Source organism: Anser cygnoides, chromosome 7, assembly GCF_040182565.1.
Source record: "Anser cygnoides isolate HZ-2024a breed goose chromosome 7, Taihu_goose_T2T_genome, whole genome shotgun sequence".
NCBI classification, from domain to species: domain Eukaryota; kingdom Metazoa; phylum Chordata; class Aves; order Anseriformes; family Anatidae; genus Anser; species Anser cygnoides.
In genome coordinates this window covers 4,962,091-4,977,088 of record NC_089879.1, presented here as the reverse complement: position 1 = coordinate 4,977,088, position 14,998 = coordinate 4,962,091, and the positions used below count along the sequence as shown (strand labels likewise).

Genomic DNA, 14,998 nt, shown 5'->3' with positions numbered 1-14,998 from the left:
CCATTGTGTTCAACACCGATGACTTGCATATTCCCTGTCTCAATTCCCCACAGACAAAACGGCTGCAGTATCGTTTGTAGCACTGTAACCACTGCTGCTCTGCGTCACGTGGCGGCGGTGTACCCGTGGGGTTCAGATCAATGCGTGCTGCTTGCTGGCCACAGGGCTGGACAAAAGCACTGCATCACCCTGCTGTGTAGCTGCAATTACTGTACATAGTTATTGTACAAATCCTTCCCTTTTTAATGGGACAGAGGATTGTATTCACTGCCCCTTGAAAGACTTTACAAGAAGTATTTACAGTACTAAACAGTGACAGTACTCTTTCTTGCCAACTATATTTGAAAAGAGCATGTAGTTGCCGTATAACTAAACTAAAGAGTGTGGAGAAAATAAAGGAAACCAAATCTTTTGCCATTTGCCACGCTGCCAAATCCATTTCTGAAACTGAACTCAGCTGCTCTTTATCTACGGTTTGGGCAGCTCTTTGTGGCTGGCTCTGAGGATCTGGCCCTCAGGTGTGGGCACCATGAAATGTTGGTAATGTCACACAGAAATGTTGGTAATGTCACAGGGAAATGTTGGTAATGTCACGGGGAAATGTCGGTAATGTCACAGGGAGATGTCGGTAAAGTCACATGGAAATTTCAGTGAAGTCATGTAAAAATTTTGGTAAAGTCACACGGGAATGTTGGTAATGTCACAGGAAGAAGCATCTTCCCCGTCGGTGCTGCACACTGAGTGGCCTTGTAGCAAGCACGACACCACTTTGTGAAGTGCCCTGGATCAGTGTGTGGGCCTCGTGGTGCCGGGGAATTTGGTGCTCGCACCGTCCCGTGGGCACTGTGGCCCTGTCAGTGCCAGCTCCACAACGCCGCGGTCGCTCAGGTCCAGTGACCACGGTACTGCCGTTTGTGAGGAGGATGCCCCCGCATTTATTTAATTACCACCCCCAAAACCACACACCCCCCTCACAACCGCAGCACACCACGGCCATTTCGGCCCCCCCCCCCCCGGGCAGCACACGGCGTGGGACTACACCTCCCGTGAGGCCCCGCCGAGCGGGGCGGTGCCTCCCCGCCCGCCCCCCTCACTACAACCCCCAGCAGCGCCCCGCGGCGGGGCTGCGGCGCATGCGCGCGGCGGGGCGGGGCCGGGGCCGGGGCCGGGGCCGGGCGGGGACCGCGCAGCGCCGCCAGGGGCCGGGAGCGCGGCGGGACCCGGAGCGGCGCCGGGACGGGACCGGGAGCGGAGCGGGACCCGGAGCCGGACCCCGACCCCCCGCGGCCCGCCTCGGCTCCTCGCGGGGCTCCTGTGAGTGCCGGCACCGGGCCCCGCGGGAGGCGCGTCCTTGGGTTTCCCCCTTTTCCCCCGGCCTTTGTGCGGGGCCGCGCCGGGCCTGGGACTGTCCGCGCTCCCGGTGCGGTTTAATTACTTGTTAATTAGGGCCTGGAGGGCACCGCCTCGGGGGGGAGCGCGGCGGGGGGGGCTCGCCGCCTGCTGGCACGGCCCGGAGGTGAGCGGCCTGCCCCGTTGCCGTTAGGGAGCGTGTCCCTAAAAGGGGCGAGGGGTTGGGAGCGGGCTTCGAGCTGTAATTTTTTCCTGTGCCTGCAGCCTGAGGCTCCCCAGGTGCGTGGCTCACCCCGCTGGCTTCGCCCCGCAGCCCCCCGAGGGGTCCTTGGTGCAGGCGGGAGGCGGCAGGTTGCTGGGTGAAGCGGTCGCCCCGTGGCTTGGGGGGACGGCGTGCGCTGCTTGGGGTGCGCGCTTTGGTTTCGAGCCTGCTTTTTTTTAAAAAAAAAAAAAATTATGTTTTAATTTTCATCGGTTGGCTAAGCGTGATAGTTGAAATGATTGAACATAGAGCGGCTCATCTTCGAGTGGGGAAAAGATGAGTTATATAGCTTATAGTTACGTAGAAAACGCTGTTATTTATCTGAGTAAAGTTGAGAGGGAGAGTAACTTCTTACGTTTTGAGATCGATTTAGGTTTCTCCATCTCACCTTACGAATGCACGGTGCTTCCGAAGAGGTCCCTAGCCATCTGCGCATGCAGTGGTCCGAACGGCGTAAGCTTTTTTGCCGCTTTCTGACAAACTGCTTACTGTGCTGACAGAAGGCCGTCACGCCTGTGAAGATGCAGTTTCTGTTCTCGTCCTGTTACCCAGCCCCATACGTGGTACCGGGACAGAGCCATGTTTGATTGTACGGTGTGGCGCTGTGAGGTGTCAGAGTAGCTTTGTGCTGTGGAATCCAGCAGGGTTTTTCTTTTTTTTTTTTTTTTTTTCATCCACTTCCTTTTTACATAGTTAGGCTGCATTCGGTATGATGCAGCACAAACACAGCCTTCACTGAGATGGAGCTGCGTCTGGCACCTCTGGCTGGCTGATGTATGATGAGTTACTCTTTCTGTCTGTCTTCGCTGTATTTTTAAAGATTTTTTTTCTACTTTTGATTGGAAAGTAGTTACGAAGTTTGAAGGCTTGTATCGGTTTATTTCGCAAGTGAGTTACAGGTGCAACTTCCAAGCAAATTGAGTAGTGCAGTTATCTGTGGGAAGAGCTCTTTCTCTGAGTTTAATCCTTCTTGGGAAGCACCGTGTTGGATAAATTCACAGGAATTTACTGTGTCCTAGGAAGTCTTAACAGTGAATTTGCAACTTGCCTTTTAGGCCCCTGCAGTTTTGTGTCCTGTTCCTGGTAATTACTTGCTGCTGTGGCAAGTAGCAATACTTAGGTCAGGTTTCTAAAGCAGGGAGGTGTGACAGTCCTGTTTTCCTGTTTGTCACATCAAGCATTAGGAAGTGGGCTGAAGTCTGTCTTAGCAGAGAGAGGTTCTTAGCCTTGATGGTGTTTGGAGGAGAGCCTTGTAATTCGGGGATAAAGAGCACTGCTGTTGCAGAGAGTGATAACTCACGGGAGGGTACTGTGTTTGTGTGCTCTAATAGAGCTGGCACTCGGCTTGGGAGCAGCAAGTGCTGGGCTGCTGGGGATAGCTTGGTGTAAAGAGTAAGATTTTGTGAATCTGTTTGTAGTTACTCAGTGTTGTTATTTTGGTTTGTTACTGCAGACAAACTTGATTTTGAGTTAGTTGTGAAGATGGAGTCTGTTTTCTGAAGCTCCTGTGTTAGATAACTAGAGTTGGACAATCTTCTGTTGTGTATCTGTGCGTTTATGCATTTCAGAGGTGGAAATAAAAGATGTGCAGTAGATGACTAACAGGTAGATCGTGGTGTTTAAGGGTTTTGGAAGAACAGATGCTTTCATCTAAATCAGAGAATCTACAAAAGAAGAAGTAGTATATAAGCAAAATAGGAAACATCTTAATGCTTTTTTACTTCTTTCTCCGCTCCCTCTGTATTTGTTCTTCCTCAGGAGCAGTAACCAAGCGATAGAGAGAAGACAGGCGCACGCGTGGGGTATAAAGGTGTGTACGTGCAGGGGGAAAACCCAGATGCAAGAGATGGCCTTGGTTTTTCCAAGCAGCCGTGCTTCAGAAGACAAGGAAGTCATACCCCAGGACTAATAAAGGCTGTCTGTATGCCAGAATGTTAACGTAGAAGAGAGGAAGCGCACAAGTTGGGCGTTATTGACTGTAGCAGATTTTAGTAATGCCCTGAAGTTTTTTCTAAAACGCTTATCACTTCTCTAAAGCGATCTCTGCTTGTAATACAGTCTCCAATGCAGTATTGGACACGGCCCAGAATGCCAGGCCTGCAAAATCCTTAATCTATTTTAGTAGGTTCAGAATTCCATCAATGTCGTTATTGCTAAATGGTTCTGGTTACTCGAGCTGACACCTATCATACCGCATGTAGTCGCTTCAAAATGCAGCAAACCAGAAGCACGGGAAAGTGAGAATGTGCTAAAAGTGTGAAGTTCCCTTGCGTGTGTGTGGTGCTGTGCACTTTGTGACCAGCTGTACGGCAGTGTTTGTCTGAACAACAGCTTGCGATGCAGGGGAACGCATCTTTCTTGCAATTCGTTTTGTTCCCTGATAATTTGGAGCGATGGAAAACATCCTCAGAAAACGCTCGCTGGGATTTTGAGCCAAGTAAACCTTTGTGCAGTCGTACAGTTGCATGAACGTAGAGGGCAGTAACTTGCTTCAGTGCCAACGTATGTGAATTTAGGTAACCGGATTTGGCATAAAACATTTTTACAAAATGGAGTAAGTAATGCAGATGTCACTAGGAAGCAAGAAGCACGTGTGTGGTTTTCTCATTTTGAATCGAAATGCGGCAAGACGTGGCCATAAATGCTGCTCTCGGTGCTGTGGAAAGTCGCATAAGGAACCCAAGTATCAAGATTCCAGTGAGCTTACCTTACACGAAGGTAATGTGGCTTCTTTAAAAAGTGATAATAAAGAAGTGTGTGCTGAAGAGGTTGGAAAAAGAAGTTCAAGTTCAGGTTTTGAAGTTCTGTGTTCATGCATAAAATGACTGAAAGGAGTAGGGTGGAAAGAGATGGCTGGGCTATTTAAAGAAAAAAAAAAAAAAAAGGCGTTCTGCACTTAGTCTGCCCTCTGAAATGAGGGCTTTGTGAATCTGTAGGTCAGAGGTCGGCTTGTTCCATGCAGTGGCCTAACCCTGAAACACTCCGATACTCGCGTCTGGCTCTCTTTTATAAATAACACCTTCCTGTTGGTGCTAGGTACAGCAGCAGGGTTTTGTTACTGGTAAGGAAGGAAGCTTGGTTCATTGTCTCAGCACTGAGCAGCGTTTTCTCCCTCCAGGGACTCAGCGAAGCATCTAGAATGTGTAGGTGTTTCTTTAATCTTGGAGAAGGAACTTATTAAGCTTTCTGGTGCAGAACTGTATGAGCCACTTACTCTGAGAGATGTTATCTGCGCAGGCAGGGAGTTGCAGGTCTGGTAGACGTTTGTGGCATTCACCAGTTTAAACAGCTTTCAGGTTTGAACATATGCCTTCGCCTCGAAAAATCTGAATAGTTTCAGGTGTTTTATGGAGAAGGAAGGTGGTTCGGTGGGGAGGCTGCCGCTCCGGGACTTGGGGAACAGGTTCAGCTCAGCGCCTTGCCAGAAGCTGCCTGTGTGGCCTGGGCCGGGCTGCTCCTCTGCCCCCCGCTCGCGCTGACGCTGCGGAGAGGCGCTGGGTGCTGCGGGGACGTGGCGGGCACCTCGGGACCTGTGGGGCACCTGGCTCCTCTGCTGCAGAGGTAGAGTCGGGGGGGATAAAGGTTTTCAGCTGGAAACCTGTCAGGTCAGCGTAAAAGACAGAAAGCAGGTTGTTAAGGCTTTGAGGAGCACTGCATCGTTCTGCCTATTAAAAAATAAAATATAAAAGCAATGCTTAAAAACCTGAGTGAACCAGGCAAAGTTTTCCTGGTGTGATCCTGCTGCTCGAGGAACACTGTCAAAGCTTCCCTGCTCCTCTCTCAGCTGGTCTCTTTGGGAAATGGTTTTTGTTCTAGGCAGGCATTACCTCTGAACGTCTCAGCTACCGGTGTGGTTTATTAGTTCCTGCTGGCGCGGTGGGCAGAGTGCCTGAAGTTGTGTTTGATTTATCGACTTTCAGGTGGAAGAGAATGAGAGAGGATCGGCGTCTGTACCCTGCCCCACCCGGGGTGGGGGATGATTTGCAGCCACTCCTACGCAGCGCTGTCTTTGGTGACTTTATGGAGCTAAAAGCGTCTTGGATTTACAATTCTGCAGGTGGAAATACGAAATGGTCTTGTCGCTGTTGTAAACTGAAAGTGCAGACGAGACCTCGCTTACCAGGCTTTGCAAACGTGAGTTCTCCTTGCTGAGAGCCTACGCCCCCAGGAACAGCCCCTGTACCGACAGAGCTGTGATAAATTCATTACCTTAACATGTAATTATTTTGCGTACGCTCGCTGGGGGTGCTTTGGTCCCCATCGCATTTACATGCCATGTCCAAGGAGATGTTTGAACGTGTTCAGACTGGTGCCGTCATTAAGCGCTCCTCTGTTAAGTGCTAAGACAGTTACATGTTGGGCTTGTTACCGGAGTGAGCAGTCCTCTCGACGCTGCGCTTCAAAGGAAGTTGGTAACGTATTGGTTAACTCTTCGGGGAGGATTTTGATAACGGATGAGAACTTACCCTGCACTAATAATTCAGCTGGCAAGTTTGTTTCTTTAGCTTGTAGGCTTTGTGTGCTAGTGCTGTGAAGTTTGGTAGTGGTGCTCTTGCTTCAGACGTGTTCTGCCATTCACAGCTTCAGGCTTGGGCTGTATGAAGCTCGTTGTAAGTGCTCCTTTATTTATACAGTCTTCCCAGTTTGTGTTGGTGCTCTGTTTTTATTTTTGGGGGGATGAAAAGAGCAGGATTTCTTTGTGGAATCCATTTGTTCCCTTTCCTGGGAGAAGGCTGCAGTACAGGAGTTGAAAAGCAGTGCTGCCTGCTCACGGTAAGCCCGGGATTTCCAGGCATGTCGTTGCACATACGCGGGATTTGTGCTGCTTTGGAGCATTTCCGTCTTGCCGTGCCACAGGTCACGGGGCAATCCTGCAAGGTGCCAGGAGCCCGGTGGCTTCCTGCTGGCATCGGGATCGCTCTGTGGGTGGAGTGTTGTCGTCCTCCACGGGCATCGTGCTTGCCGCTTTGAGAAACGCCGGTGTCAGCGCAGGACAAGCGTGCAGCAAACCAGCATTCGCCTCTTTTTGCACATGCAGAAGGTGAGGGGGGAATTCAGCAAGCGGGCACGGGCTGTGCCTGACGTGAGGGCAGCTCTGTAGGCTCACGGCTGGCTTCCATGGAGGAAGGATGCTTGAAAAGAACTGTGTGGGATAAGTTACGGCAAAGTTTGTGCTCCAAGTGAAGTGTTAGGTTTTGTAGCACAGTGGCTGCACGGTCAGAGCAGAGCAGCTTTTATTTTATGGGGTTTCTGCTTATGACAGAGGAGACTCTTATCGAGAGTGGGGTTTTCTTTAATTTAAGAAGTATTCAAAAAAAAAGAAAAAAAGAAAAGGAAGGCAGTGACCTGAAAACTTTGCCATTTGATGGTCAGAAGAGAAAATTAAGCTTCCATGGTAAACAGGATCTGGCATGTCTTCTGTAAATGAGCGTTGGCTCGCTTGCAGGAGGCAGACAAAGCCTTGCTCTAACTAAAGAGCTCTCGCTGAACTTGCTCTTGCTGAAGATGCCGGAGGTTAGTCCCAGCCGCTGCAGCACTGCCGTGATTCCGTAAGTAAGCTGGGTGCTGGGGGAGTCCCCCAGCCTTCGGAGGGCAGGGTGCTGCCCCCGCAGTGCCTTACACCACGAGCTGAGCGTGGTGGAGCCCCAGAACATTAAAATAAGCCAGGTGAAGCCTCGATGGCAACAATTTTTCATCCTGAAAGTTTTAATGTGGGTGAACCGTTACATTTTGATTCTGCATTGAAATTGTCTATAAAATCGAGTTTGATTTGATAATTAGTTACTTGCTTAGAGTGTTTTGGTTTCATTAAATCCTTTTGAATTTAAAAAAAATCAACCCAAATATTCATTGGTGGTGTTCCTTTCATTATATGATACTTGAACTGAACCACAGCAACAGTTATTTACGCAGTTGTTGTTAGACTTTGCAGTTGGCTGCAAGTGTTAAAAATAGGCTTACATGCCTTGTTATGATCTTTTTGTAGACAAAAATTGCGAATCTTGCTTTAATCCTGTGCTCATATAGAAGCACAGCATGTTACAGGCTGGTAGGCGTGCGTAATGTGAAATCCCAGGCTGCAGACACCCAGCTCTCAGGAGCTGGCTCTAGTGCCTTACGCGTGGAGTTTAATGGCGCTAGGCTGAGTGTGATATGCCTGTGTTTGAATCTGAAACCTGCCTTTGGATCTGTGTGTGAGAGGTGATCTTTTAATATTACAATACCCCTCAGTTTCCCTCCGGCTTCTGCTCCTCAGTGCTTTCAGCACACCACGTTGAAGCTAGCACAGCTGTATTTTCTTTTCCTGTTCTACTTCTCTCTCTGGTTATATCTCGCTCTGAGTAACTCTGTATTACCTCGTGTCAATATGAAGTGATGAAAACTGCGCTCCTGGCTCTCTGAAAACCTTGCACTCGTGATTGTATTCTTTTGACTGGTTTTATTTTATTGCTTTCTAGATTAGTCCTCACCCCTAAAGTATAGATGCGTTTTGAGAGTTCATCTTGTGGCCTCGTGTCATGGGATGCTTCCTCTTGAAATGCTCGTTGCAGAGAGGCGAGTGCCGTTAGGTGAGCTGCTGGGGTTTTGTTCTGGCTCTCGAGAGGTCAGTGGTGGGCAGGAGTTCTGCATCCTCTGCTGCGCCTTCCCTTTTTTTTGTGCAACACCACACCCAGGGCTTTGGGGTACAAATACCTCAAAATGAAGGCAAGGGGTTAAATTAAGAGCGTGAAACCTCACTAGTAGAAACGCCCGCAGGAACTTTGCAGGCAGCATCAGCCTGGTCCACCGCGGAACTCGTACATCACCCCTAGGAATCGTGGACGGCGGAGTCGAGGAACATCAGGACGTTTTCCTGAGAACACACTGAAGGCTTTACCGAGACAGAGGTGATGCTGCTGCCGTGTAACCTGCAGGCGAAGAGCCGGCTGCGTGGCCACGTCTCTGCCTGGGAGCCAAGAGGCCGGCGGGGCTGGCTGCCAGCGGGCCCGGCCGTGAGAGCACGGGGAGGTGGCGTGGCCACGGCGTTCGCTGCGTGTCCCTGCAGCAGTTACTGCCGCTGCGGCGCTGCTTTCCACGCGCTGCTCTGTGTCCTGTGGGTGTGAAGTTGTAGCTGGTGTGGAATACAATTACGGTCGCTTGACTTGAGGCCTACTGGAAGAGGAGGGAATAGTTGTTTTAATCCCGACCTAACGAGCCTTCCTGGAGGACAGCGGATCAGATGCGTTCGGAAGCCAGCGATGGCGGAGTAAGGCCAAGTGTGAGATAAGGCTGCTGTGTCTCGGGGGTGAGTCACCAGCGCGAGTGGTGACACTTCTGTGTTGCGGCTTGGTTGGGAGCTGGATGGGTGCTGGGGGAGGGCCGTGCTGCTTGACGTGCCTCCTAGTGTGGTCGGGGATAACAGAGCCCGCTGGTGCTTTTTTTTTTTAATTTTGTATTTTGAAGACTGGCTTCATATGTTTAAGAACTTCCTTGCAAGTAAATACTGCCCTTTGCAGCTGCTGTTTTTTTTTTTTTTTTCCTTTTTAAACCACATTAGAGAAGAAATCTAAATTTAGGGGTCAGCATATCCTGGCGGCTTCCAGTTCTCATCTGCAGCATGCTGCTGATGGCTTCATATCTGTCTAGCAAGTCAGTCATGTCATCTGCTGACCCGAAGCACTCCATGGCTGCCGTGCCCTCTGGGAGAGAAATGGGACGGTGAAGCATCTTGGGGAAACGGCCAGTCCTAAATTATCGCTGGAGTAGTGCCCAAGTCATCTCTGCAGCTCCTGGGTTAGCTTTTTTTCCTGTTGTGTTTTGGTTGCTTAAGAAAATGGGGACTTCAAGGGGTCTGGGAAAGGTGAGCGAGAAGTTGTCTCTGGACTTAAGTTATCTATACAGCGTTCAGTGCCCCTGCTGGAAAGCTTTTCAGGGGGCTGAAAATAAAGAAGTTTAAACAACTGTACTGAAGATTAACGTGACTTGTTTTCAGCTCAGAAGAGCCTCTGGTTGTCTCAGGGTTTCCCCCTTTATTGCCCTGTAGGTAGGCAAGAAGGAGAGCTTTCATTGCTGTGCCTTTCGGGGCGTAAGCAGGACAGTCTGAACTCCTCCTTTCCCTTGGGAAGCCAGTAAATGGTCAGTAACAAATAAAACCAACTGGAGAGCTGCTGAATTACAGCAGGAGGCTCTCAGTAACTGCTGAGGGCACCCAGTGACCGAGCTGTCCCCAAGGCCGCAGGGAAGAGCAGCCCCCCGAGGGGCTGGGGGTGCCGCTGCCTTCCCTCTGCCAGCTGGAGCCGTGGGGAGGAGCTGCAGGCATGACTCAGGGCATCGTGTTGTGTTTATCAACCTGCTTTTATGGATGTTGTTCATCACGTCATAGAGGTGAGTAAGTAGTCGTGCATTTTTCTCAGTTGTCTTAACTCCGTCCCAGCCTGGCCCGGTACAATAATCTAAAAGTCTTCTGTGGTGTTTTGAACTTTGGATTGAATTTTCAAATGCTAGCAGAGCAGGAAGCTTAAGTGTTAGTCTAAGTTAAATAAATAATAAAAATTATATATACACACACAAAGTTCAGGGAAAATACATGTAGAATAAACCTAAAAGGCCTTAAGGACCAGTGCCCGTCTTGCTTTATTTTTCAGTCCAACTTTCATATGGATAATACAAAGCCTGTTGCATGTTCCCTTCGTTCATACCGAGTTCCCCTGCCTGCAGTGAGCCAGCAGATCTGCTTTTTATGCCCGTTGTGTAAATTAAGCATTAGCTATAAAAGGCGAGATGGAGCTATTGAGATGCTACCTTGCACGCCGCTTTCGTAGTCCCGTACAGACTTTGTACTTGGAGTATGGAGGAAGCCACTGATCTGTAACAGAGGTAAACGCCAGAGCAGGTGTTGGCATGAGGCTAAAAATAGAAATTAGCGTAGGAGAGCTTAAACGGTCGGTTATAAATGGAGAAACGAGATGCCTCATGCCTCTTCAGGTCCTAGTCGTGTCATTGTGCGCTTACAGCTGCAGGCTGCGAGAAGGTGATCGGTGACTTGTTTTGTGGTGCCCAGGAGGCCAGGCAGCCTTCAGCTGTGATATAAATATTGAGGAATGCTGGTGTACGGAGGAAAAGAGTGGTGAGAGGGGAAATCCGACAGAAGTTGGGCCGAGGCATGTACCTCCTTAAATTAGTACTCTGCTGCTGGAAAAAGGGATGTAAGGCTACAAAAATAAGCGAGACGTCCTGTTTGGATTGTAACGCAGCCCTCAGAGTGAGGAGCTTAGAGGTGAGGTTTTTTTTGAATTCCTATATATGAGAGAATTCAGAAAATGGGTTTTGAAAAATGCTTCAGCTTCTGATGGGTTATGGCAGAAACCAGGGGCTGCAGGGATTTTTTTCAGAAGCAGCACTGTGTCATCGCCCGACGTTGCCTCTCCCTCCAGGGAGGGAAGGCAAAAGAAAATGAAGCTGTATGCAGTCTGTTACAGGGCTGATACCTTCAGCTTTTTTCTCCGGAGCTCAGTCTTTTTATAGGATTAGATTGTAAAAGTAGGCAAAGAGAATTCTTACGCTGCTCTGTGCTGCAGAAAACAACTGTGCATGTAACCAAGAGCTGTAAAAAGTGCAAAGACTTGGATACTTTTATTTTCTACTCCCTGAAATGATGACTTCACAAACAGTAATTGATACCTGTTACATAGCATCCACGTTGTGAGGAGCAGCTTTAATTTCAAGTTCTAGGGAGCTGTCAGATTGGTGGCCTTCGTGTGCAGGACACCTGGCTGGGTATCACTACCGTCAGTATTAGTCATGGGGCAGTTCTGCCTTCGTTGTCAGGCGTGTTCAGATGCTTTAGTACCTGGGAGAAAGGCATAAATTGATTTTTACATGCACCAGCAGATTATGGTTCTTTAATGAAAGCCGAATAGAATTGGTATTAATTTGCAGTGGATTCCTGCCAAGGTGTGGTATGATGGAAGCAGTGCTTTAAAACCGGAGAGCAGTTGCGTGATTTTACGTTTCATTACAAGTTTATAACAAAGCTCGAGGGTTTTTTAATGTCAGTCTGGTAGGCTTCAGTAATCCTATGAAGAATTTCGAACTAATCTGAAGAAAACATCCATTATATAACCAGCTTTTAAAATTAACTGGTCACTTACCCTGTATTTTCATCAGAGGATAAAGGAATAGAAATAATATTTTGTAGACAAGAAATTAGCTGTTAGCACTTTGAGACGGAAAATCTGTATGAATTTTTTCCCCCCTGTGGAAATTGATTTATCGATGAATAAGAGAGCTGCTGATTTTTGTATTTCACCCTGGAATAAACGGTGGGTTACAGTTCAGCTGCCCCTAACCCTGTGCTCACGGAGGAGCATTTGAACGCTGCGCTCGCTTTTCCTTAAAGCTTTTCTCAAACGCAAGTCCTCCCCCAGGGGAGAGGGGCTTTGAAAACTCAGTTGGTTTTATTCGGTGGTTTTTAATCAATTTGTGTCTTGTCTCAGAAACAAGTTTTCCTTGTTTCATTTTCTTCACATCTGCGGAGGAGGCAGCATCAGCCTGCTCAAACAGGAAACCAGCCACCAGCAGCTGCTTTTTATAGGCACAGGGCTTTTCTGGGCTTCAGAAACACTTTATAGCGAGCTGAAATCGAGTCCCAGAAGCGCTCCGTGTTGAGGACAATTTAGGACAACGCTGGTAAATGACAATTTTAAAATTGATCGAAGTTAAGACAGTGTGGTGCCAAGCTCAGCCAGCGTAGAGGTGAAGAATAGAGGGCAGCCACCCTTCAGCCTGCCCCAGCTGCAGGCGTGGGGGGGGGGTGTTTATGGGATGAAGATGTTACTCCAGCGTGAAGTGATCCCAAGAGCCAGTGGGGGAATTACTACTGAGTGCTAGTTACTGTTATGACATTGTCTTGAGAGTGCTCAAGTGTTTGGGTTTGTTAGTTAGGAGCAGCGCTCACTCACAGAGCTTGGCTTAGGTCTGTGCTATTGAAATGGTGAGCACGCGCTAAGAAAACTTAATCACCTCAGTAAATCTTTTTACTTTCTTGAAGATCAAACCCGTGCCTTTGAAGTTTTGAACCATCATCGCATACCTTAAATGTGGAGACTCCTTCACCTTATGAAGGTGGAAAGAACAAATCAGTCAGGGCTCAGTAGAAGGCTTATACCCATGTCGTGTCCCTGCAGCCATGTAGAAAATATCTTGCATCTCCAACAAGTGTGCCGACTTGGTTTTACACAAAAATGCATGAGACTTTAGTTTTAAATTGCATTCTAGTACACACACACAATTTTTAGTAGCCTGTCATCGCTCTGAAGCTGTGGTCTCTGTAGGTTTTTGCCAGTGCTGCTGAACGGGGTTTGTTAGGCCGGGTCCCTGAGGGCTGCGTTTCGGACTTGAACTGGCACCAGGAGATTTGTGTGGTGTTTGTTGGGTACGAAAAAGGTTGGTTACCTCAAGGTTGAGTTATCGGACTTAGCAGTGGTTAATAGAACTCGTTCTAGTCTTGCGTTGGAATCGTGACAACACAAAATGATTTCTCAAATTCTTGAAGCAAAACTTGAATTGTAGTCAAATTCTAACTGGTGATACAAAGCACAGGCAAGTAGGTGCAAGCAGATATCTACATACTTGTATACCTGATGCCCAGAAAGAAGTACGTGCTGAAGTGTGTATCTGCCAAAAATGAACGCTTCAAAATGTATTTAACAGTGTGTTGTGTTCTGCTGTGGTATCTCAATAGCTGCGTACAGATAGTTATCGAGTGTCTGCCTCGTTATGTGTGCGTATAACTATTTAAATAAAATTAAGGAAATAATAAAAGTAAATTTCAATAACTATTAAACTTTCATATTACGCCGAGGAAGCTGAAAGATTTTATGAAAAGGGTCTGAAGTGCTTAAACCTTTTATGTCTTGAGTTAATATTTTTGGGTGTGTGGCATTTGATTTATTTTTAGCAAAATGTAAAGACGACTGAATTGTTACAGTCCTGCTCTGGTAAAGATTGGCATCAGCCTGATTTTATTATTTAAATGTTGGCTTATTGGCTTTTCTGTATTAGTATGGGAATTTACTTCTGGTTTTAGAGCTGGCTCTTAAGGTAAAATGACTGTCCCTTAAGATAAAAAAGCAAAGAGGGAAGAAAAAATGGAGCCGTTAAAGGCAAAGCAGGCAAAATGGGAATAAATGGTCGGCAGTACAGATTCTTTAAAAACAAACAAAAAACCCTAACCCGTGACCCTCAAACTTAGCCCCACGTGGATATTGAGAATTTAACTTTTGGACTAGCAAATGTGTTCGTGTCTCTGCTGCACACAGGGTCATTCTTACTTTTTTACTGCATAACGTGTGAGGATGAAAAGTTGTCTGTTTATACCATTGCTAGCCATGAAGTGTTTTTTTTTTTTTGTAGGAGAAAAGAGAAATGTGAACAGTGTTTTTAAAAAGCCTTTTTCTTGAACTTACTTGAGCAAATGTGAAAAACCGTTTTGGACAGTAGAGCTGCTGACAAAGATCCTTTCTTGACCATGAAAGGCAATGTCAAAGGAGGAAGTGTAAACCTAACATTATCTCAACTTTGTGCAAATTGTGAAGGAGAATCTGTGATTATTCTTTAGTGATTTTTTGTAAAAACTAGTCTGTGCTCTTTTATTTATTGCTTAGATAGCCTGAGTGCATATTTCAAGGAAGTAAGAATGACCCGTCTGAAAATCCAGTGCTGGTGGTGGGAGGAAACAGCTATACTTCACTTACTCTTCGGTAGAAACTTCTTTAAGCTGCTAGCAGAAACTGCTCAAAAAATAGTGGGTGGGCACAGAGCAGTTGTAAGATCCGTAATGAGGAACCTCGTGTAACTCGTATGCTTTTTGTCCTGCAGTGTGATGTTCAGGGTCAGAAATGCCTTATGTGGATCGTCAGAATCGCATCTGTGGTTTCCTAGATATTGAAGAAAATGAGAATAGTGGGAAATTTCTGCGGCGGTACTTCATCCTGGACACGAGAGAAGACAGTCTGGTGTGGTACATGGATAACCCACAGGTGAGATGTTCTTGGCAACAGTTGTTTGGCCTCTGTCAATTTCAACTTTTTTTCTTCAGTAAACTTGTTAAAAGTCTGAAGAGGGGGGTTTAGTATTAGTTTTATGGACCTGGAAACTGTTTTTTTTAAAAAAGGTGAAATCATGTAAATTAGTGTTCTTAGATATGTGCAGCCTTTTAAAGAAGAACATGATTCATGTTCTGATTAAAGCACTACTACTTGCAGTTTACGGTAAAACATAAAACCAACTTGAATATCAGTGAGTTGCCAGTGTATGGGAATCTAAGTATTGACAGGAGAATTGGGGATCAGATGGGAACTGGAATTTGATACTGCACTTGAATCAGTTACTAGTTTTCTAGCATGG

At 47.3% G+C, this 14,998-nt stretch overlaps 1 protein-coding gene across 7 annotated transcripts in view; it reads left to right on the top strand.

Annotated features, from left to right (window-relative positions):
* Window positions 1-1,154: 1,154 nt before the first annotated feature.
* Window positions 1,155-14,998, top strand: part of PLEKHA1 (pleckstrin homology domain containing A1) — a 33,161-nt gene continuing 19,317 nt past the window's right edge. For 5 of the 7 annotated variants that reach the window (XM_048053464.2, XM_048053597.2, XM_048053525.2 and 2 more), the window contains exons 1-2: window positions 1,155-1,314; window positions 14,471-14,631. In XM_048053464.2, the coding sequence (XP_047909421.2) occupies window positions 14,491-14,631 (141 nt within the window). In that variant the 5' untranslated portion in view covers window positions 1,155-1,314; window positions 14,471-14,490. Of the gene's footprint in view, window positions 1,315-5,794; window positions 6,025-9,483; window positions 9,977-14,470; window positions 14,632-14,998 lie in introns of those variants that run through there. The other 2 variants (XM_067000491.1, XM_067000492.1) reach the window with 2 other exon arrangements.